Genomic DNA, 22,260 nt, shown 5'->3' on the forward strand with positions numbered 1-22,260 from the left:
TGACCCCAACAGACCTGCCCTCATCCATGGCTTTACCCCTAGTGAGAGAGACGCACCATAAAGGGAAAAATCATTCAAGCAATTCATTATGAGTGCTGTCCAGGAGAGAGCTAAGAAGGGAACCGAACACAGATGAGGTTTCAGGGCACTTCTCCCTAAGGAAGTGGCATTAAGCTAAGCCAGGAAGAATGAGTAGGAGTCAGTCAGCTGTGGGCAGGGTAGAGTGTTCCAGGGAGAGGGAACAGCATATGCAAAGGCTGTGTGAGGCAGGAAGGAGGAGCATGGTATCCTTGAAGAACAGAAACATGTCGCTGTGCTCCTGCGGTTCAGATAGTATAGAAGGGACAACGGGAGGCAGAGGACTTGGGGCGTACTAGACCATAAGAGATCTGTGGGTCATATGACATATTCTGGTCTTTATCCTAAAAGCAATGGAAAGTCCTAGAGGAGTTTGAGGCAGAGGGGGTATGATCAGATTTGCTTTATAAAAAGACCACTCTGGCTCCTCCAGGGAAATGGAGATGAAGAGGCCAGACGGTACTGCCGTGATCCAGAAAAGCGATGGTGGAGCTCAGACCACCATGGTGGCAGTGAAGATATGGAGAAGTTTCAGGGAGGCATGCTGGGGATGTTTAGAGAGTAAGACACAACTCTGGGATAGACCGAGTATGAAGATGAGGAGGGAAGGGGTCAAGGCTGATCCCCAGGTCACTGGCTTACACAGCTGGACGAAGAGTGGTTCGACACTGAGCCAGGGGGCGCTGGGCCAGCGTGGCCCCCTTGAGGTGCCTGGGAGGCATCGAAGTGCAGGTGTTCAGCAGGTAGAGGCACACAGGAGAGGTAGGGGCTGCAAGCCCACTGAGGTAGGGATGAGGTTGCGGGGGGCAGTGATAGGCCCTTCCCCCAGCCTGAAGGAAAGCCAGTATTTAGAGACCACAGGCAGGAGAACAGGGGAGGGGAGACTGAGACGGAGTGGCAGACACAGGAGAAAGCCAGAGAGCCTAGTATCAAGTCAAGTGAGCGTGGTGTTTCACGGAGGCCGAGGGCAAGACAGCCAAACGCCTGTGAAGGAGAAGATGACCAGGCCTGAGAGATGTCATTAAGTTCGGGTTCCTAAAGGCTACTGGTGACCTTAGTGAGAGCCAGTTCGAAGAGTGACAATAGCTGGAAAGGAGTAGTATTATCACACGAGTGTCCGAACGGAGCACATCCCCTAACTTCAGGGCCACTTGAAGAACAGAGAGTGTCAGAACACATACTGGCGAGGCCTCCACAAGTTCCTACGGTTTTACTTATGTTGTTTGTTTTTCTCCAACAGCCTAAATGGAAATTTGATAAAGCCAGAGGAGGCCAAAGTCTTTGAAGACGAGAAGCGGATCATCTGCTTCTGAGGCCGCCTCCACGTGTGGGGTCCACGCCCCGGGGAGGAGACAGGGCACGAGTGGGCCTGCTGAGCCATCTGAGCGACTATAACTATGCCATGAAGAGACATGACGCATATCCAGGATCATTTTATCGGACATGTTATAAGACTGAGTTCAGAACTGGCCCTCAGGACCAGGGAAGCGAGTTAGTCATACTGTCCCCACGGAAGAGTTGAGGACATGGTAGAGAGTTAGTGCCAAGCTTCTGGCAGAAAAGGTGCTCAACAAACATGTGGGGGTTTGTTTTGTTTTTTGTTTTGTTTTTTTTTTACCTGGAACCTTCTCTTCCTCCTCAGTACCGCCCCACAGGTTGACGGCCGGCCCACCTTTCACAGCTACAGATTAACTGACATACACAAAGTCGGGATATGACACATCCAAGGTTTTGTCGAAGGCTTCTTGCAGGCTTCTGTTTTAGTCCTTGGGTCCCAGTATCTGTTGGCAGAGATCATGGGGTGCTCTCTTAGCAGGTCTAAGAGAAAGGGTGGGGTCTTCCTGACGCTGAGTTTCTGCTTGGGGCTTTCTCATGCTGGGCTGACCTTCTCAGGAAGGCTGATAAGGGTGGGCCCAAGTGCTCTGCACCAGGAGGAAGAACCTGTGCCCATCCTCCAAAAGGAGTAAGGCCTGGGGTCCAAACAGAAGCTTCTCTGTCTCTTGCCCTCCTGAGGAAGGGGAAGTGTCTCTCTCCCTGCCTCAGAGCAGTTGTGACGGTGACTGAACTGGACTTAAGGCTGAGGGGGTTGCTGAGAACCCTGTTAGGAGACCATATCACAGGGACCATTGTGGCAGGCACGTGCTGGATGTTACATGGGGGAGAGGGTGGTGATATTACCAGATAACTTGTTCTTTTGCCAAGTCATTTAATAAAGTACTAAAAACATTTTTAATTAGAATTTTCTAATTTCTAAAGGAAATTTTGCCTGAGAAGCATGGTAGGATCCCTGGCCTCCATGCCTTGACTCCCTTCAGGGATACTCACTCTGCTGCGTGGCACCCTGGTGTGGGGTGCTGTGTGGAGCCTGCTGAAGGAAGGCCAGAGGTGTCATCGTTATGGTCCTTTGCAGGCCTCTCCACCTACCAAGGGATCAAAAAAAGCCAAGGACGCAACTGAGGCCTTTTCTTCTACCTGACCTCTGAACCCATACAGCTGGCTTCTCAGAGGAGCAAACTCAGTCAGGGGTGGCTGGGGCCAGGATATGCTGCATGGGCCAAATTCCACAATCCCTCTCCACCATGCCATGGTAGGCCCTGGTGGCCAGGCTCGATGTCCACTACCTTCTGTGGCAATTCACAGCTGAGTGGACCTGTCCCCCACTTTGGCAAGAGGCACCAAGCCAATAAGGACCAAACATGAGAGGGAAAGGGATGGGGGGGAGCCTTCCAACCGTACCTTTGAGTTCTCAGAGGTCCAGTCTGGTTTTGTGCAGCAGCCCCTGTCAGAAAATGGCAACTGAGGAAGTTAGCTCTGAAAATCCTGTACAGTCATTCAGACACATGGTGGCTGCTCCGCTAAGGGGCCACTTTGGTAGCTCTGAGCCAATCCTCCCCTCACACCAGATCTGAGTATTCACCTAAGAGTCACCCCCTGAGGCAGCAACTCTCTCCCTACAGAGACTCTAGGCAGTAGGTCTGGAATGAACGCGTTGAGCTGAAGGCTAAAGGAGCTTAGGGCAGACTTCAGACTTCCTCAGTAGAAGAACTATACTTCTCAGTGGACAGATTCAGACTTCATTAAACCACTAAAGCTAAACTTTTGGGAGACTAACGTTTACTTAGAAACTACCAAATGTCCTGATTTTACAGATTATCAAGATTAAAACTGCTGCTTCTAAGGATATTAGAATTTGAGCAGGGTTGGCTTAAGTTCTGTTTGGAAATACTTCTGGTCTTCTAGATGGTGAACTCTATTTCTTCCAAATTTGTTGGAAGGGCTCTCCATTATTCACTGGTGAGCTTCTGTGCAGAGAGGTGGAGACTTTTCCTCATCAAGAAGACCACTGAAAGTTGGAAAAAAAAATTAAAAATTCCACAACGTAGGACAGGACTCTTTCTTTCCACAGGACACCCCGGTTGGTTTTGGGAGAAACGACGGCTCCTCTATTTCAGACCTGCAACCACAGCATGGCTGGGCTGATTTGGAACCTACCCAAACAAAACAAAACAAAAAACAACATGGAGTCACCAGGTGGCTGTGGGCCAGGTGCTAAGACTCGGAATCTCAATCTGTGTCTTGAAAGCTGGGCCTCCTAGGGATGTCCCTCCATCCCCCAGGGCAAATGTAAGCATCAGACACACGGATGCTTGGAGGCTGGAAAGCAGGGTTGCCGCTCAGTACAGATCACTAGCCACCGTGAAACCAACGCTGCTCATTTCCGCTCCAGGGCAACACCCAGGTGGTTCTCTTCTCGGCTCCAAGGCTTAGGGAACTTCCTGACAAGGTCACCTATGGGCCCGAAGTTTTCAGAGTCAGGTTCAAGAATACTCCACTTCAAGCAGCTTGGGAACAGTCTAGCTTCGCCAGCAAAAGAAAGACACAGCTGTCAGCCTTCATCATTGTCACCCAAGAGCCCTACCGCTGCCGTGGGACTCACCCAACAGAGGGACGCGAGGCCGCGTCGTGGACCGTAGGACAGAGCAAGGGCCCGCGAGCCTCCGCCGGGTGCCCCTTCTGCTCCCCCACTGGATGCAGGGCGCTCAAGGATCTTTTGGTCCACTTCCAGGTGTGCCAAGTGTATTTCCGGGAACTAATTTTCCCTTACAGGAAAAAAAAAAAGACCCTCGCCCTGGAGCTGAAAGGCAAAACCGTGATCATTAGCCCAGGTCCAGAAAGAGCGATGTTAATGAAAATGGAATTTGCTGGCGAGGTGGCGGAGGTCGCGTTACCATAGAGATGTGCTTGTAGCAGCACCGCTGTGTTCCCGGGGCCATCCCTGCCCGATTCTCTCAGCCTTAAAATGCAACCGACTGCACACAAGAGGAGCTTAAAACTTTTCCAGGCACTTAACACTGAAAAGGTTATGGGCCCCCGATGATCTGTAACAAGAAATTTTTTAAGCAACAGTAAATGATAAAGCAAGTGCAAGGATGTTAGTCAAGTTTTTCTCATGACTACGTGGCTGGTTGTTTTGGGTTTTTGGTTTTTTTTTTTGAAAATAACAAAATATCAAAAGATCTCAACGTTTTTTCCCTGACTTTTTCTGCCAGTGCTTTTGTTATAGAAACAGTAATCACAATATTAGAGGAAATTTTTTAAAATAATGCTTATAAATGACACAGTACTAAGTTACTTTAATTTTTACGTGTCATCTTCCCATGTTCTGCCTACTTTGTGACATTTTCCCCAACTTTTTTTTATTGTGGTTAAATACACAAAAAATTTACCATCTTAACTATGTTTAAGTATACACATCAATGGTATTAAATATAGCTATAATGTTGTGCCACCAACACCACCATCCAGCTCCAGAATTTTCTTAGAACTCTAAAACTCTAGGTTCATTAAGGAACTCCCCCTTCTCCTCCCTCCACAGCCCTTGGCAACCCCCCTTTCTGTCTCTAGCATTTTAACTATTCTAGGTACCTCATTAAGTAGAATCACATGGTGTTTGTGTTTGCGGTTTTGTTTTGTAACTAACATATTTCATCTACCACGATGTCCTCACGTTCACTTTCTACATTGTTACATAGGCTTTATAAGGATCCTCTGTATTCTGTTGATTTGCTTAATTATGCACCAAATATTAGAAATCCAGTCTTCCAGATTGGCTGTGGTGGTGATTATTTCATAAAACGTTTCTGTGGAAGTAGAAAATTTTTTAGGACTATTTCTTTGGAGTAGGATTATTCAGTCAAAGATTCTTGCTATGAAATTTTCTTTTTCAACTTATGTCAGCGCATAAAGTCTAGGTGTGTACCAAATGATTTAGAAGCAGATGAAAGTTACAGGACAATGCAATGTGAAGCCAGCAATGTCTCCTCTGCCCCTGTCCTGGACCCCAACCCTCAACAGTCTTTAGGCACTGCAAGCTACAGACTGGCACCGATGACCGCTACAACTTCCGGGAAGAGTGTATCATCCACAAATCATCTGTTTGAAACTGGTACTGTGCAAGATAATAATTCATTAGTGTAGGTATCACTATCTTCAAAATCAGTTTTCCTTACTTTAAAAAAAATATGGATGTGTATATACATGTCCTTGCTTTGCCAAACAGACCTAGTGTGACTATACCCATTATACTGATTCAAATGGAAACCACCTCTTCCCAACAATCCTATGAAATAGGAATTACTTCATGAATGAGGGAAACTGAGAACCCATGACTATGGGTGTAGGTCTTCGTCCTAATCAAGATATGTATAAAAATGTGTGTGTGGTGGGCGGAGGGAGCAAAACCCTTCAGGAAAGGGATTTTGGCAAATGTAGAAAGCCACACCTGGCAACACCTGAGAATCTGAGCTCAGATCAATTCTCCTACTCTACTATCCTGGAGACTGGTGTTGGAGCAAAAGGGACTTGCCTAAGGTCGCACAGCTAGAACACAGGCCTGTCTGGTTCTGTTCCTTCTGTTCTGGTAGTTTGTGCCCTTCAGTTCATTCTGCAACTGACCTTCTTCCTGCTAAGTCTGGTAAATCTGGTCCCAATCCACTAGGGCAACTTAACAAAACGCTCACCCTAAGAACACAGATGGGGTCTCTCCTTAGTGTCCCTGGTGCTAAGAGTTACAGGACTCTGGAGTCACATTTTCAAACCTGAGAGTCACAAAGCTAGGAAGACCCTGGAGAAGTTTTGATGACATGAGTCTGACTCTACAGAGCCAACAACTTCCTCATTGGCCACTCAACCCCATCCCCCAACCACGGATCTGGGCCAAAGGAAGTAAGTGGGGGCATTCCCGAGAGCTTGAATAGCTCCTGTGTTTGGATGGTTTTCATCACAAGAGGGCAGCATGTGTCCAGCAATTAATCAATCCATTGTGCCAGTGGCTCCCAAGGATCCAGAGCGCTGGGGGCCTGTGACATTGTTAAGACCCCATACCAAATATGTAATGTTAAAAGCAAGTTCATTTTAAGCCCATTCGCCCTTGTGTCCAAAGACATTGGAATTCAGAGAGTTTGCCCCACGGCTCGGTGAAGAACAGTACAGCAAGTCTCTGGGTGGTGAGGATTTAGGTTCACATCTCAGTGCTATCAGGAGTTGTGTGACCCTGGACAAGCAACTTAGCTTTTCTGTGCTTGGGCTTCCTATTGTAATACCAGTACTCCCCTCAGAGGGGTGTGGGGTTAGAGGAGTAAATGAATTTATGTAAAGCACTTAAGATAGTACCTGCCAAGTAGGATGGACTCCAGAAGCAGTAACTCTTATCTGATCAGAACCTTTTCCTGTGGCCTTAATGAGCACCAGGGATAAGGCAAGAGAAAAGAGGGGCCTCTGCTGGGCCATCCTCCCCGTCCCTCAGAGCCCCTGGAAAACAGTATCTCCATATTCAGACCGACTGCAAGCTCTTGCCTTTTAAGCAGCCTAGGGCCAGAAGCCATTTCCAAGGCCGAACACCTATGGGATCAGAACCATTTCTTATACTTGACACTGTCCTTTTTACTTTGTTCAAGGACCCCATATCCCTATCATATCCAGAAACATGGATTAGGGAGGACAAAAGTCTGTTTACATTATGATTTGAGTGTCTTCTCTGGCCTTCCCCACTACAGTCGTAAGTCTGAAGGTCATTTCTTGGATGTCAGCACGTGGTTCTCGGTCTCTAGCGTTCTTTACTTTCGCTCGTTAACATTGCGACGGATTCCCCAGCCTGTTGAAGAAATGGATGATGGGAGTCCTGAGGGGAGAGGGAGGAGAGGAGCAGGGGAGGGAGAGAAGGGAATAAACCAAATCGAATCGGTCAACTCCTGACTTGAACTCCTGACTCCTGGGTGGGTGAACTCAGGACTCCTGACTTGCACCCAGCTTTGGCCACTCCTATCACCTTGTCGGGGAACCAGCCCAGTGTGTCTCAGGGCACCAGCCCGGCGTCCTGGCCGCTGAGGTCTATGGTGGCAGCAGCTCATCATCTAGTGAGCAGCTGTGGGCAATATACCGGCCGCCCACTGCTGCTTTCGTATTTCCCAGTGGGTTTGATTTTCTATCCCCCACATTCCTAGGCGATGTGTAAGGTCTTTTTCCTTCCGTCAAGATAATGCACCTATTTCTAATTCATTTTCCCAGGAGGACCCACTGGTGATCAACAACATTCTTCCATCTGAATCATCTAGACCAGTGTTTCTCAACTTTTGTTCATCACTGCCCCTTCAAGGAGACTTTTTAGACTTTTTTTTTCCCCAATCCCTCTTCCCACCATGAAATTCTAATACCACAGTTATACTGTATTTCTCTTTGTGGCCCCTTGGGCACACACCATTGAATACCCAGGTTCTTTTTTGGTCCCACATGAACCGATTTTCACCCTCTTAGGGGTGACATCCTCCCGGCTGAGAATGCTCGATCCAGTCAAATCCTAGATAATTCTTATGACCCTTGCCATCTCCAAGAACCCCACTGTCACCCTAAAGACCATTTGCCTTTATACACATTATTCAGCTTCCAATCCAATAAATTTTAGTAGTTACAACATTCTTATTTTTTCCTTCACTCTTTTAACTGTCTTGAACCAAGTTTAATCATTGTGCAAAAACACTGCTCCTGTTGTTTAAAAGAGTGCCAAGTGTCAAAGGGGAACGAACAGACTGTCTTCACAGGAACCTTTCCTACCTGAAGCATTCTGGTACCAGCAGCTTCAGAGCTGGATTTCGGAGACTGCCACCAGGCCTTCGGGCAGAACCTAAGGCTGGCCAAATCTGCCTTTGCTGTTGTCCCACTTCCATTTCTCACTTCCTAATTCCCTTACCCTCACAGCCCATCCAAGAGATCCACGGAACCCAAGCCTCTGCCCACCCTAGGGTGCTTACTTTTTACAATAGCTCCTCCTGCTCAGCCATCTCCCTCACAACCCCAGAAAAATTCCAGAACACATCTGGCTCTTTTGAAAGGGTTTGATCCCTGCAACATCTTAAGCAGAGCTGAGAAAGCTCATCCATCTATCCATCCCTTCCCTCCCCCACTCCTCCCTCTCACAGGTAAGTACTGAACACCAGACTTTATCCCAGGCATTCTGGGGGATGGTAAGAATACAATGTCTATGTCTGGTCTTTGATTTTACCCTATTTACAAGTTAACCAATTAGACTGCTTCACGGATGCTGGCATGCCACAAGAGACTCCTGGGTCAGAGACACAAGACTTTACCATCCACAGAACAGCAGAGAGCTGATGGCCAATAAAATGGTTTCAATAAGGATATCAGTCAACAGGGAATGTTTCTGTAAGGTCAAAGTGAGATTAGTCCTGAAAAATGCCCATGGATTTAGTGACATGGAGGTCACCGTGGTAACAGCCATCTTGGTAAGCTGACAGCAGGGAAGCCAGACTGCAATGGGGCGAGAAGTAACTGGATTAAGGGTATCTTTCAAGAAATATATGAAAGAGAGAAGACTGGACAGTGCTCAAAGGGGATATGGAATCTAGGGAGGGTTACTTCATCCGAAGTAAGACCAGTTAAGTAAGTGTTAACTGGGAGGGAGAGACAAGTATATATATACACATAGAGAGAGGTGGTGACTGAGAACTGGAGACTCCTGAGGTGAGCTGGACCAGGGCCTGCAGCACAGATGAGACACAAGAGGCTCTCACGCCAAGCAGGGCTTGGCCAGGGTGAGGTGCAGAGTGATGGGTGTGTGAGGCTAGGAGGAGGATGCTGGCACACTGCCAACATCCAAGGTGAACGCTGGACTTTGTGCAACAATCATCTCTACGGAAGGAAGGGAACCAAAAACAGAGTAGAGCAGAATGTATTTCTTCTAAATGTGGAAACGTTTCTCAGGACAATTTTTGCCCCTTTTGATTCTTTTTGTTTCTGAAAGACAAAAAGAAAGATATTAAGTAATCAGCACTTAACAGTCTTCCCCTCACTGTCCCTCCTCAGCAGGAAGACTCCAGGGCCTACCATCACTGAACATCACTGAAGGAAAGAGGTCAAGGATACCAAGAGTTTACTGGAATTGTGGCAGACTCCCTTCTTTGGGTCTCACAATATGTCAGACCCTGTTCTAATCACTTATATTTACCCCCGCCCCCACTCCTCACAGTAACCCTGTGAAGTCAAGGAAACTGAGCTACGGAGAGATGAAAGTAACTCACCCAGAGATCGCAGTGAGATGGCAGACCTTCCAACATAGGCGGTCTAGCACCAGTTGGTGTGTTCACCCACATACACCAAACTGCTATTACTGAGGACCCAGTAGAGTAATCCAGAGAGGAACAGAGGTAAGAGGCTCCAGAGGGAGAGATGAGGAGACAGTGACCCGTTAAAACTCAGGTACAATGGGCCCCCTTAATTTGGACCGTAAGCTAAAATGTCGTCACTACAGTGGTTTAAACAAATGACTAAGACTCATTTATTTATGCCAATTCTACTCAACTACATTTATCATGTATCAGTAAATATTTCATATTTATAAATAGGCCTGAAATATAATTGTGAAACAAAATCAGTATGATTTTTATTCTAACCAACAGTGATATCAGAACTTGATTCAGTATGAAAACAGCCTCATAGTGGACTAGATAATCAAGTAAGTGACCAAGGTGTTACAGATATCTGAATGATTTGCCCAACTTGTGCACTATTACTATGATATGTATGGTAGATTCGTGGCGCAAACGGCTCTCCAATAAACCACATTTCCCTCTACTTATGTGACGTGCAGCGGGTCACGAAATGATACACTGGCAAACACATGCAAGCAGGAGCCTGAAAGGGGCTTGCAGATCGGAGCTTGTCCTCCCTTGCTGCTAGGAAGCCTTCCATTGCCACATAAATAATCTCAAGCAAAGCTGCCAGAGACACGTGGGCCAGCCAGCAGCCAGTCAGCACTTACTTCCAGACATGCGCAACTGAGGCAATGCTGCCAGCTGCCCCAGCTGCTGGCTGGAGCCCCGTGAACAAGTCTAGGCGACAGCCTGCATTTCTGAATCTCGGGTCAGGGAGTTTAATAAGGGTGTGCTTTTAAGCTACTAAATGTTGGGGAAGTTTGTTACTCAGTGAAGGATCATTGAAACAATACATAAAAATTAAGGAAGGCGAGCTGTTGTGCTTAAATGCACAATGGCTTAAATACAACAGAAATTTACCATTACCCCCAAATGCACAATGGCTTAAATACAATAGAAATTTACCATTCCTAGAAACAGTTCAAGAAGGTTTCAGATGGGTGGGAGGGGAGCTCTGCTAAACACAGTCACTCAGGGACCCAGGCTGTCAGTTTTTGCCATCTTCGATGTGTGGCTGCCAAGGTCACCTAGGCACCATAAACCGAAGAGCGGACACAGAGAGAGCATGGAGGATAGCACATGGGAAGCTTTATGGACCCATTCAAGAAACAGAGCGTATCTCTTCTATTCGCATTTCAAAGGTAGAACCCCATCACATGGCCAACCCTAACTGCAATGAAGGAGTCTACTTCTGTGCCTGGGAAGGTGAGGTACAGCCTGATGAACTCATAGTTTGATGCTACAGACTTTTATTAGCTTTCAAGGCACAACGAGAACACAGGGAACCTAATCCATGTAAATCTTCATTTCTTAATCTACAACACAGGGAATAATTGTTTTTGTTAGGTTGTTATAAAGATTAAATGTAAAGCAGTAAGAGTGTCTGGTACATGATAGGCATTCAATAAATGGTAGCTATTAGTTTTATTACTGTTACTAAATTGGATGGTGTGAGAAATCAGAGTATGAAGAGAAGGAGTTACACTAAGCTATCCAGAGAGCAGTACCATTAGTCATGAACTGTCCAAGTGCAATCACGAAAGTCTAACTCAAACCAATGTTACCCAAAAAAGGAGGGATTTATTAGGACAGAAAGACAGGGTCTAGCTCTTCATGTCAAAGAAGACCTGCCAAACTAGAACCTTCTCCAAGACTTCAGAGGTTTGAACTCTTTTCCCTTCTCATGTTATATAGCACATACATAGATCTTTGCTTCATTCTCTCCAATGCCATACCCTTAGAATGTTTTAACAAGCTCCAGAATTTTTCTGATTTTCAAATATATGATAATGCTGTTGTAGTTGTATTTTTCAAGAGTGTCTGTTGGCCATGAGTTGGTAACTGCTGAAGTTAGGAGATGGGGACACGGGAGCTCACTACACTGTTCTCTCTACTTTTGTATACATTTGAAAGTTTCCACTAAACAAATAAACAAAACAAAAGCACAAGACTGATCTAATCTTGACGGAGATTCAAGAAGAAGAAGGGATGCACTTGATGGCCCATCTCACATCACATTTGAAACAGTGATTTTCTGCTTTGGTGCAAACTGTGTATTATCAGAGAAATGCTGCCACCATGATCAGCATTATCATCTGTTTGGTTGTGGTTTCTCTGGATTTTGAGGGAAATGGCTAAAGTGATCTACAGACCACAGGGTTTGACAAGGTTGGATGAACTCAACTATGACCCTGTCTTGACCTGACTCCTAGAACACATTCGCCACTTTCCTCATATCTTATCACCTTAAGAAAGGTAGAGATGGGGCGCCTGGGGTGGCTCAGTGGGTTAAGCCTCTACCCTTGGCTCAGATCATGGTCTCAGGGTCCTGGGATTGAGCCCCGCATTGGACTCTCTGCTCAGCGTCCACCATGACCCAGTAGGACCTCATCTTAACTTGACCCTATTTCCAAATAATGTCACATTCCCAGGTAGCTGAGGTTTAGACTTCAACATGACATTTTGAAAAAACAATTCAACCCACAACAATCACCTTTCAAGATATTTTAAGAATTAACTCTTATTAGTTTAAAAAAAAAAAGCTTAAAAAAAGCTCTGTTTTCTTTTTACATGGGTTCTCCGAGGGCAAGCAGGGAGCCTGTTTCCCCACCCCCCTCTCTGCCTACTTGTGATCTCTGTCAAATAAATAAAATCTTTTTAAAAAATTTTAAAAATTAAAAGAAAAGAAATGTAGAGCTATCTTGGTAGCACTTTCCTTAAGCACCTTCATATTTAACAGTCTCAGGAGAGAACAGAGCAGAGAAAAAACACAAAAACCGCAAAAACTACAGATCTACTTTCTAGTGATGAGGACAACAAACTCAGGGTAGTCAAGTATGTATTAAGGGTAACTAATCAGAATAGCCAATACTTTAGTCAGCAGCAGAAAATTTAAAAAATAGAGGTTGAAAACAGTTAGCTACTACTCTTTCTAGTAAGATATGTTTTTCCCCCCAAGTAGCCAAGTGATCAGGAATGAGTATTCTCTTCATTTCAGGCCAGTCCTGAAAGGTAACTGCCATCATTTTATTACAGGATGTATTTTCTGAGGGGGAAAAAAATCAATTTCTCTGTCTTCCATTCTTCGTAATCATGTCCTACGAACTGGTTGATCTCATCTATTACACTGACCACATAAAAAATAAGGGCTGAGAGTAAAGATGCTGATAATCTTAGAAAAAAATTCTAAGGATATAGGAAGCATCTGTCCAAAAAGAAAGAGCATATTGGAATATAAGTTTTACAATGAAAATCTTTGCTAATCAGTCTTGATATTCAAATCATTTTGTATCCAAGTCAGATTTCTTTATTTTCACAAAGGTGGTAGACTCCTTTCCAAAGATAGAATATCACACCATATTCTATCCCAATTTGTTTTTTTTTTAACTATGTACTGTTAACATTCCTTCCATTGGGTGGTAGAGCCTATGCCTTCTCTCTGTGAACCTGGGAAGAACTTGTGTCCCCCTCAACCAATAGAGTACAATGAAAGTGACTCTACGTGACTTCGAGACAAACTCACAAGGAAGTCATGCACTTCTGCCTTGCCCTCTTGAGGCAACTGTTCTTGGAATTGAACCGCTGCACTATGAGGAAGTCATGCAACTACAAGGACATGTCACGTGTAGGTGTGCCGGCAAATGTCCCCCACTGAGGCCCCAACCAACCCCTAACATAAAGTGGAGGCTCTGGAGATCTGGTTTGGACCCTTCCCCAGCCAAACTGTGACCCCCTAAATTGGAAATGGTGTATACACCTCAAATTCCTTGATTCTCCATATTCGTAAGGCTGCCTTTTCTGAGACAACAGCAGCTGAGTACAAGCTCCAAATAATCTATAAACCCCTTCAGTGTTCCTGAAACCTTCCCTTCCCAGTGTTTCCTGGGACTTTTAAATTCTGATCAGTTTGTACTGTTCTTCGGTGAAATTTTGCTTCTAAGCATTTAACTCAGCATTCCTATTATCTGTCTGGTTGTCCACAGTCTTAACTGTCACTCGTCTGTAACAGAAAAGCCTATACGGAGGGACACAGACCAGATAAACTCAAGTGAGGCTGGTCCTGATGGCTGATGAGTTCAGGACATCTCATCTCATCAGCCCTGCATCTTTGGAACAGTCTTTGCCTTGGGTCATTATTAGTTTGCTAGGGTTGTCACAAAAAATTCAACAAACTAGGTGGCTTAAAACTGTAGATACTGGGGTGCCTGGGTGGCTTAGTCAGTTAAGTGTCTGCCTTCAGCTCAAGTCACCATCCCAGGGTCTTAGGATCGAATCCCACATACAGAGCAGGGAGTCTGCTTCTCCTTTTGCCTCTCGTCTCTCATGAATAAATAAATAAAATCTTTTTTTTTTTTTAAGATTTTTAAATTTATTATTCGACAGAGAGACACAGTAAGAGAGGGAACACAAGCAGGGGGACTGGGAAAGAGAAAAGCAGGCTTCTCTGCTGAGCAGAGAGCCTGATGCACGGCTGGATCCCAGGACTCTGGAATCATTACCTGAGTCAAAGGCAGACACTTAACAACTGAGCCACCCAGGCACCTCTAAATAAATAAAAATCTTAAAAAAAAAAAAGATATTGATTCTCTTATAATTCTGGAGATGAGAAGTCCAAAATAAAAGTGGCAGCAGGGCCATGCCCACTTTAAGGCTGCAGGGAAAAATCTTTGCTAGCTTCTGGTGGTCACTGTAATCTGTGGCCCTCTTTGGCTTATAGCAGAGTGCTCCGATGTCTGCTGCTGTCATTACATGGCCCACTACCCTCCTTGTGTGTCCCTGCATCTCCAAACCTCCCTCTCCTAATAAAGACATCAGTCATTGGACTTAGCGTCCACCATGACCCAGTAGGACCTCATCTTAACTTGACCCTATTTCCAAATAATGTCACATTCCCAGGTAGCTGGGGTTTAGACTTCAACATGACATTTTGAAAAGACGATTCAACCCACATCAATCACCTTTCAAGATATTTTAAGAATTAACTCTTTTTAGTTTTAAAAAAAAAAAAAAAGCTTAAACAAAGCTGTTTTCTTCATACATGGGTTCTCCGACGGCAGGAGCTGGTCCCCTGCCAGACGCTGGACACACACAGTTGCACAAGCACATTATTCAGTGCAGTAATGCTCAGGAGGTCTTGGGAGTCGAAGTCTGCATTCAACTTCAGATCAAATACCTTTTCCTTCATGCTATCCTATTATATTGATAAATCATGGATAAAACTTTCCAAGTTGCCCAACTGCATCAAGGATAAGCAGGTATTGCTGTGGTCACTTGGGGGAAATCTGACATGAGCCAATTGTTCACTTGGCATCTTGGCACAAAAAGGAAACAAAATCCCAACGATAAAATGGTATGCTTCTAGATTCTATCTGAAATGGTATCATGTTGATAATGGTAAACTGTGATTAAGTTACTTATGCAAATGTAACCACTATCAAAATTATACAAAGAAACAGACTTAAAATACCATAAATAAATTTAAATGAAATACTAAAAAATGTTCAGGTGACCCACAGAAGACAGCAAAGATCAAAGAGGAACAGAAGAAAGAAACAGAAAAATAAAACAGACTTAAATCCTAACATACCAGTAACTACATTAAATGTAAACAGTTTACATACATGAATTAAGAGAGATGGACACAATGGATAAAAAAGCATTTTAGTACCTATAAGGAAGAGAAGAGAACTGTCAACATCAGGAATGAGAAAGGAGATATCAACAGACATTACAAACTCAGTGGACAGTAAAAGGGTAATAAGAGAATATTACAAACAACTCTAAACACATAAATTCAAAAGCTTAGATGAAACTGACCAATTCCTCAAAAGCTACAAGCTAACAAAACTTACCCCAAAGGAAAGATAACTTGAATAGTCTTACAACTACTAAAGAAATTGAATCAACAGTGTAGAACCTTTTGTTAAGGTATCTCTAGGCTAAATGATTTTAGTCCTGAATTGTACCAAACATTAAAAGAGTAAGTAACAGCAATTTTACCCAATTTCTTCCAGGAAACAGAATAGAAGGAAACACTTACAACTGAGTTTTGAAGGGTCACAAGATAGAAGATTCACATACAAAAATCAATGATATTTCTGTATTCCAGCAACAAACATATCAAAACTGAAATTAAGATCCACAAAACCGTTTATAATTGCTCCCCCTAAAAGAGAAGTACTTCAGTCTAAATCATTTTTTCTTTTAAATTCAGTTAGCCAACATATAGTACAACATTAGTTTTTGGCATAGTGTTCAATGATTCATTAGTTGCATTTAACACCTGGTGTGCATCATTATCATGTGCCCTCCTTAATATCCATCACCCAGTTACCCAACTCCCCACCTCTTCCCACAGTCCTCAGTTTGTTTCCCGGAGCCAAGAGTCTCCCATGGTCTGGCTCCCTCTCTGGTACCCAAGATCTATAAGGAACTTACCAAACTCAACACTCAAAAAACAAATAATCCAGTCAAGAAATGAGCAGAAAACATGAATAGACACACTTCTCCAAAGACATACAAATGGCCAACAGAAATATAGAAAAAATGTTCCACATCACTTGCCATCAGGGCAGTACAAATCAAAACGACAACGAGATACCGCCTTACACCAGTTAGAATGGCTAAAATTAACAAGACAGGAAACTTCAGTCTAAATCTAACAAAATATGCACAGGATTTATATGGAGAAAGCTGCAAAACTCTGATAAAAACATTTTTAGAAGACTTTAATAAATAGAGAAACTTACTATGTTTAAGTTTTGAAATTCAACAAACTAAAGACACCAACAATCCCCAAACTAAATTATAGGCTTACTGCAACTTTATGAAATCTCAGGATTTTTGTTTTTGTTTTTGGTAGTTCTAGAGAAACTGTTTCTCAATACAAAAACAGAAAATAAAAAAAGGAAAGAAAGAAAAGTTGGTAGAGTCACACTACCCAATTTTCAAACAGTTACTATATAGCTACAATAATCAAGGCAGTGTGCTCATGTGGATTACACAGATCAATAGAAGAAAGTGCCATAAATAACCTACCCAACAATATAGCCAACTGATGTGGACAAAAAGGCAAAGTTAAGTCGAAGGAGAAAGGATGCTTTTTTCCTAACAAATGCTGTTAACTGTACATTCCTAGTTATAAATAGGAAACCTTAGACCCACACCTGATACAAAACTTAACCCCAGATGGATCATAAGCCTACATGTAAAAGTGAAACCACGAATCTTTTAGAAAACAACATAGAAGAAAATCTTATGAATTAAGTGGAGTTCTTAGACATGACATCAAAATCATGACCCATAAAAGAAAAATACCAATAAACTGGACTTTATCAAAACCAGATTCTTTTGTTCTGAACAAGACCTTGTTAAGAGAAAGATAGAGACGTGGAGAAATATTTGCAATTCACAATTCTGACATGAGATCTATATTCAGAATATATAAAAAACCCTCTAAGTGCAACAGTAAGAAAATAAAGAATTCAATTAGAAAATGAACAAAAGACTTAGGCATTTCACCAAAGAGGGTATTTAAGGGGTAAATGGTATTTAATGGTATATAAGCACATGTAAAGATATTCAACATCATTACCCACTACAAAAATGCAAATTAAAGGCATAATGATACACCACTATATACACCTACTAGAATGGCGTAAAAAAATTCCACAATACCAACTGCTAGTGAGAATACAGAGCAACTACATCTCCCATACACAGTTGGTAGGAATATCAAGTGGTACAGCTACTTGATATTGGATATATGAAAAAGGGTGTGGCAGTTCCTTATTAAGTTAACCATACAGACTTACCGTGAGATTTGGCAATCATACTTCTGAGTATTTATCCTAGAGAAATGAAAACACACATCCACATAAAAATCTGTACATGAATGTTTATAGCAGCTTTATTTGCAATAGCTGAAAACTGGAAACAATAAAAATGTCCTATAAAAAGTGAATGGGTGGGGCGCCTGGGTGGCTCAGTGGGTTAAGCCTCTGCCTTCAGCTCAGGTCATGATCTCAGGGTCCTGGGATCGAGCTCCACATTGGGCTGCTCTGCAGGGATCCTGTTTCCCCCTCTCTCTCTGCCTGCCTCTCTGCCTACTTGTGATCTCTGTCAAATAAATAAAACCTTAAAAAAATAGGGACGCCTGGGTGGCTCAGTTGGTTAAGCAGCTGCCTTCGGCTCAGGTCATGATCCCAGCGTCCTGGGATCGAGTCCCACATAGGGCTACTTGCTCCGCAGGGAGCCTGCTTCTCCCTCTGACTCTGCCTTCCACTCTGTCTGCCTGTGCTCGCTCTCACTCTCTCTCTCTCTTACAAATAAATAAAATCTAAAAAAAAAAAAAAAAAAAAAAAAAAAAAAAAAAACCTTAAAAAAATAAAAATTTTAAAAAAAGTGAACGGATAACCTTTAGTACATCCATACAATGGAATACTATTCAGCAATAAAAAGTAACATGATACATGCCACACACTACTGATATATGAAGGGATCTCAAGGTCATTATGCTCAGTTTAAAAAAAAAAAGCCAACTTCAAAAGGTTATATACTGTGTAATTCCACCCATGTAACATTCTTGAAATGTCAAAATTATACAGATGAAGAACAGATCAATGGTTACCAATATTGAGGTTATATTATATATAATGTATAGTATATGTGTATATATATAATATATATAATCATATATATATTATGATTATAAAAATGTTAGAATCAGAGACCTTCTTGGCAGTGATGAACAATTCTGTGTCCTGATTGTTGTAGTAGTTATGAGTCTATACATGAGAGTAGGGGGTGCCTGGCTGGCTCTGTTGGTGGAGCACAGGACTCCTGATGTCAGAGTCATGAGTCTGAGCTCTGTATAGAAATTACTTAAAAATAAAAATCTTGAAAAAATCTCTATATATGATAAAATTTCATAAAACTACAAAAATTCACTGTGAAATCTCTATACTTGTGGATACTTATAAATTATTTTAACACAAAGTTTTTTTTTTCTTCCCCCTATGGATTTTATTTACTTGAGAGTGAGACAGCACACAAGGAGGAGTAGGGGGCAGAGGGAGAGGGAGAAGCAGCCTGCCTGCTCAGCAGGGAGTCCAAAGCAGAGCTTGATCCCAGAACCCTGAAATCATGACCTGAACCAAAAGCTGTCCAAGTTTCTTAATTTTGAAAAAAAAAAAAAAAAGAAAGAAATTTCTTATAATATCATTTATTGCTGCTGCTTTCTACATTTTCAACTTGTAAAAATGTCCTGCATTTGAACTGGTGAAGCTGCTCTGGCAAACAGTATGGAGGTTCCTCAAAAATTAAAAATAAGGGCCACTGGGTGGCTCAGTTGGATGGGTGTCTGTCTCTTGGTTTCAGCTCAGGTCATGGTCTTGGGGGCCCAAGAGTGAACCCTATATTGGGTTCTGCACTCAGCAGGGGATCTGCTTGAGATTTTCTTTCCCAGCTTACTCCTTCTCCCTCCAATAAATCGTAAAAAAAAAAAAAAAGTTACAAACAGAACTACGCTATAATCCAGCAATTGCACTAGGTATTTACACAAGGGATTAGGAAAAAAAAAAAAGAAATACAGGGGCACCTGGGTGGCTCAGCGGGTTAGGCCTCTGCCTTCGGCTCAAGTCACAATCTCAGGGTCCTGGGATGGTGGCCCTGCATCAGGCTTTCTGCTTACTGGGAGCCTGCTTTCCCCCCTTCTCTGTGTGCCTCTCTGCCTACTCGTGATCTCTGCCAAATAAACAAGTAAAATCTTAAAAAAAAAAAAAAAAAAAAAAAGATTCAAAGGGGTACCTGCACCCTGATGTTTACAGCAGCATTATCTGCAACAGTCACACTATGAAAATAGCCCAAGTGTCCCTCACCTGATGTGTAAATTAGACGTGGTATATATACGTGGGAGCGCTGCCATTTGCAACCATGTGGATAGAACTAGAGTATTATGCTAAGTGAAACGTCAGTCAGAGAATGACAAATACTACGTGATCTAATTTATTTGTGGAATTTAAGAAACAAAAGAACACAGGTGGCGGGGGCGGTGGAGGCAAACCAAGAAATAAGACTCTTCATTGCAGAAACAAACTGATGGCTGCCAGACGGGTTGGGGGTGGGGGATGGGCTAGATGGGTGACAGGCAGAAAACAGGGCACTTGTTGTGTTGAGCATTGGGTGTTGAATGTAAGTGATGAATCACTAAATTCTACACCTGAAACCAGCTATTACACTGTATGTTAGCTAGCGGGAATTTATTTTTTTAGAGATTTCAGAGAGATCGCATGTATGAGATGAGCGAGATGAACACACTATACCAGTGTGCCTTTTAGAACTACATGTCCTGGGGCACCAGGGTGGCTCAGTCACTTGAGCTACCAATTATTGATTTTGGCTTAGGCTGTGATCTCGGGGTCCTGGGATCAAGCCCCACACACTGGGCTCTACACTCAGCACGGTATCTGCTTGTCTTTCTTCCTCTGTTCCCCCCCACCTCTCTAAAATGAACGAATGAAATCTTCTTAAAAATAAATAAATAAATGTTCTTTGGATATCCTGGAACTGCTGCAAGGTAACCTGTAATCTACTTCTTTATCTTATAGAAGAATTGATAATAGAATGAACTGAATTGTTTAGTACTTCAAATTTTAACTCACTTGAAACTATCTCAAGAGTTCCTTCTAGTTTTCTAAGAACAAAACCTGAAAAATCCTAATAGAAATTTTAAACAGTGTTACATAACGGTGCCCGGGTGGCTCAGTTGGTTAGGGGTCTTCAGCTCAAGTCGTGATCCCAGGGTCCTGAGATCCAGCCCCACTTTGTGCTCCCTGCTCAGTGGGGAGCCTGCTTCTGCTTCTCCCTCTCTCTCTGCCTGCTGCTCCCCCTGCTCATGCTCCCTCGGTCAAATAAATGAAATCTTAAAAAAAAAAAAAAAGTGATATATTATCAGAGAAAAAGTACCTTTGAATCCTGATGAAATAGGTCTTTCCAGAAGATCTTGAGCTCTTGAATCTCAAAAATCCTCAAGAAGCAGATAATCTTCAGATGAACTCTGCTAACTTAAGACCCTCAAACCCAAGCAATGACGACACAAAGCAGAAAACTTCCACCCAGCATGGCTGAACAAGATGAATTTTCTGATATCTCATTTTTTTTTTGCTTTACTGCAAATCATACTTACTACTGTACTTTGGTGCCCTCTAGCAATCGCCTAATGGTTTCACAGAATGCTTTTATATATTCTGTTAGAGTACTTTCCTTACCCTATCTTCCTTGTGACGTAAGAAAAGGCAAAATTCGTGTTTTTCTCTGTCCATAGCTACTGCTCTAAATCTAATGGACTGCCAGATTATTTTCATTCCTCGACCTGTACCCACTGATGAAAAATGAAGTTGTTACTTTTTATAAACCTCAGGTCCCTTCTGGTATTTTAATTTTTCTCACATTAACCCCAACCTCCAGTCTTTTAAAAACAGGAACCTTAGGGGCGCCTGGGTGGCTCAGTGGGTTAAGCCGCTGCCTTCGGCTCAGGTCATGATCTCAGGGTCCTGGGATCGAGTCCCGCATCGGGCTCTCTGCTCGGCAGGGAGCCTGCTTCCCTCTCTCTCTCTCTCTGCCTGCCTCTCTGCCTACTTGTGATCTCTCTCTGTCAAATAAAAAAAATCTTTAAAAAAAATAAAATAAAAACAGGAACCTTAGAGTAACTGGGTGGCTGAGTACCAACTGGGTGGCTCAGTAATTCAGTCTGCCTTCAACTCTGGTCATGATCCCAGGGTCCTGGGATCAAGCCCTCCATCGGGCTCTCTGCTCAGCGGGGAGACTGCAAATACAAAAATTAAAAAATACATACATACAGGAACCTAATCTCGAGTCAACAAAATGCTTCTGCTGAAATTACTCTAGTACAGACATTACAAGCTCATTAGAAGTGGGAACAAATCCTGACACGGTCTTTGGGGCAACAGTTAGTATGTTCTCCCCAGAGACTTTCCAGCTTGATGGAATTTGGAAAAACTATTTTCAGGGAATCTGCCTGCCTTAGGGGACAAGCAGTTGCCCCTAAGGTGATAAATTTATCTAACTTGATAAATTTTATTTATACTCCCAACTACAATATACCCTCAATCTTTAAGCCAAATTTGTTTTCACCATTCTTTTCAACCAACATATCACAAGTTGTTGGATACAGCTAAAGCAGGGCATAGAGGAAAATTTATAGCCTTTTATACAGTCTTTCAGGAAATAAAAGAGGAAGGACCACTTCTCAACTCTTTTTTTTTTTTAAGATTTTATTTATTTATTTGGCAGAGATCGTAAGTAGGCAGAGAGGCAGGCAGAGAGGAGAGAGAGAGAGGAGGAAGCAGGCTCCCTGCCGAACAGAGAGCCAGTGTAGGGCTTAATCCCAGGGTCCTGAAATCATGGCCTGAGCTGAAGGCAGAGGCTTTAACCCACT

At 43.1% G+C, this 22,260-nt stretch overlaps 2 protein-coding genes and 1 long non-coding RNA gene across 5 annotated transcripts in view; 1 reads left to right on the forward strand and 2 right to left on the reverse strand.

Annotated features, from left to right (window-relative positions):
* NOD1 (nucleotide binding oligomerization domain containing 1) overlaps window positions 1–2,311 on the forward strand; it is a 69,206-nt gene extending 66,895 nt beyond the window's left edge. For all 3 annotated transcript variants that reach the window (XM_082692859.1, XM_082692860.1, XM_082692861.1), the window contains one exon: window positions 1,319–2,311. In XM_082692859.1, the coding sequence (XP_082548985.1) occupies window positions 1,319–1,391 (73 nt within the window). In that variant the 3' untranslated portion in view covers window positions 1,392–2,311. The remainder of the gene's footprint in view (window positions 1–1,318) is intronic.
* The window catches only part of ZNRF2 (zinc and ring finger 2), a gene marked incomplete at its 5' end in the record, with an annotated part of 380,791 nt that overhangs the window by 244,469 nt on the left and 114,062 nt on the right, over window positions 1–22,260 (reverse strand). The window lies entirely within an intron of this gene.
* LOC309845210 lies at window positions 3,189–5,219 on the reverse strand. Its single transcript, XR_014301106.1, has 2 exons — window positions 4,016–5,219; window positions 3,189–3,421 (listed from the first exon to the last, which is right to left on the reverse strand). It is a non-coding gene; the product is annotated as an uncharacterized lncRNA (long non-coding RNA).

The sequence above is a fragment of the Mustela nivalis genome (genome assembly GCF_964662115.1).
Source record: "Mustela nivalis genome assembly, chromosome: 12".
In the NCBI taxonomy this organism is placed as follows: Eukaryota; Metazoa; Chordata; class Mammalia; order Carnivora; family Mustelidae; genus Mustela; species Mustela nivalis.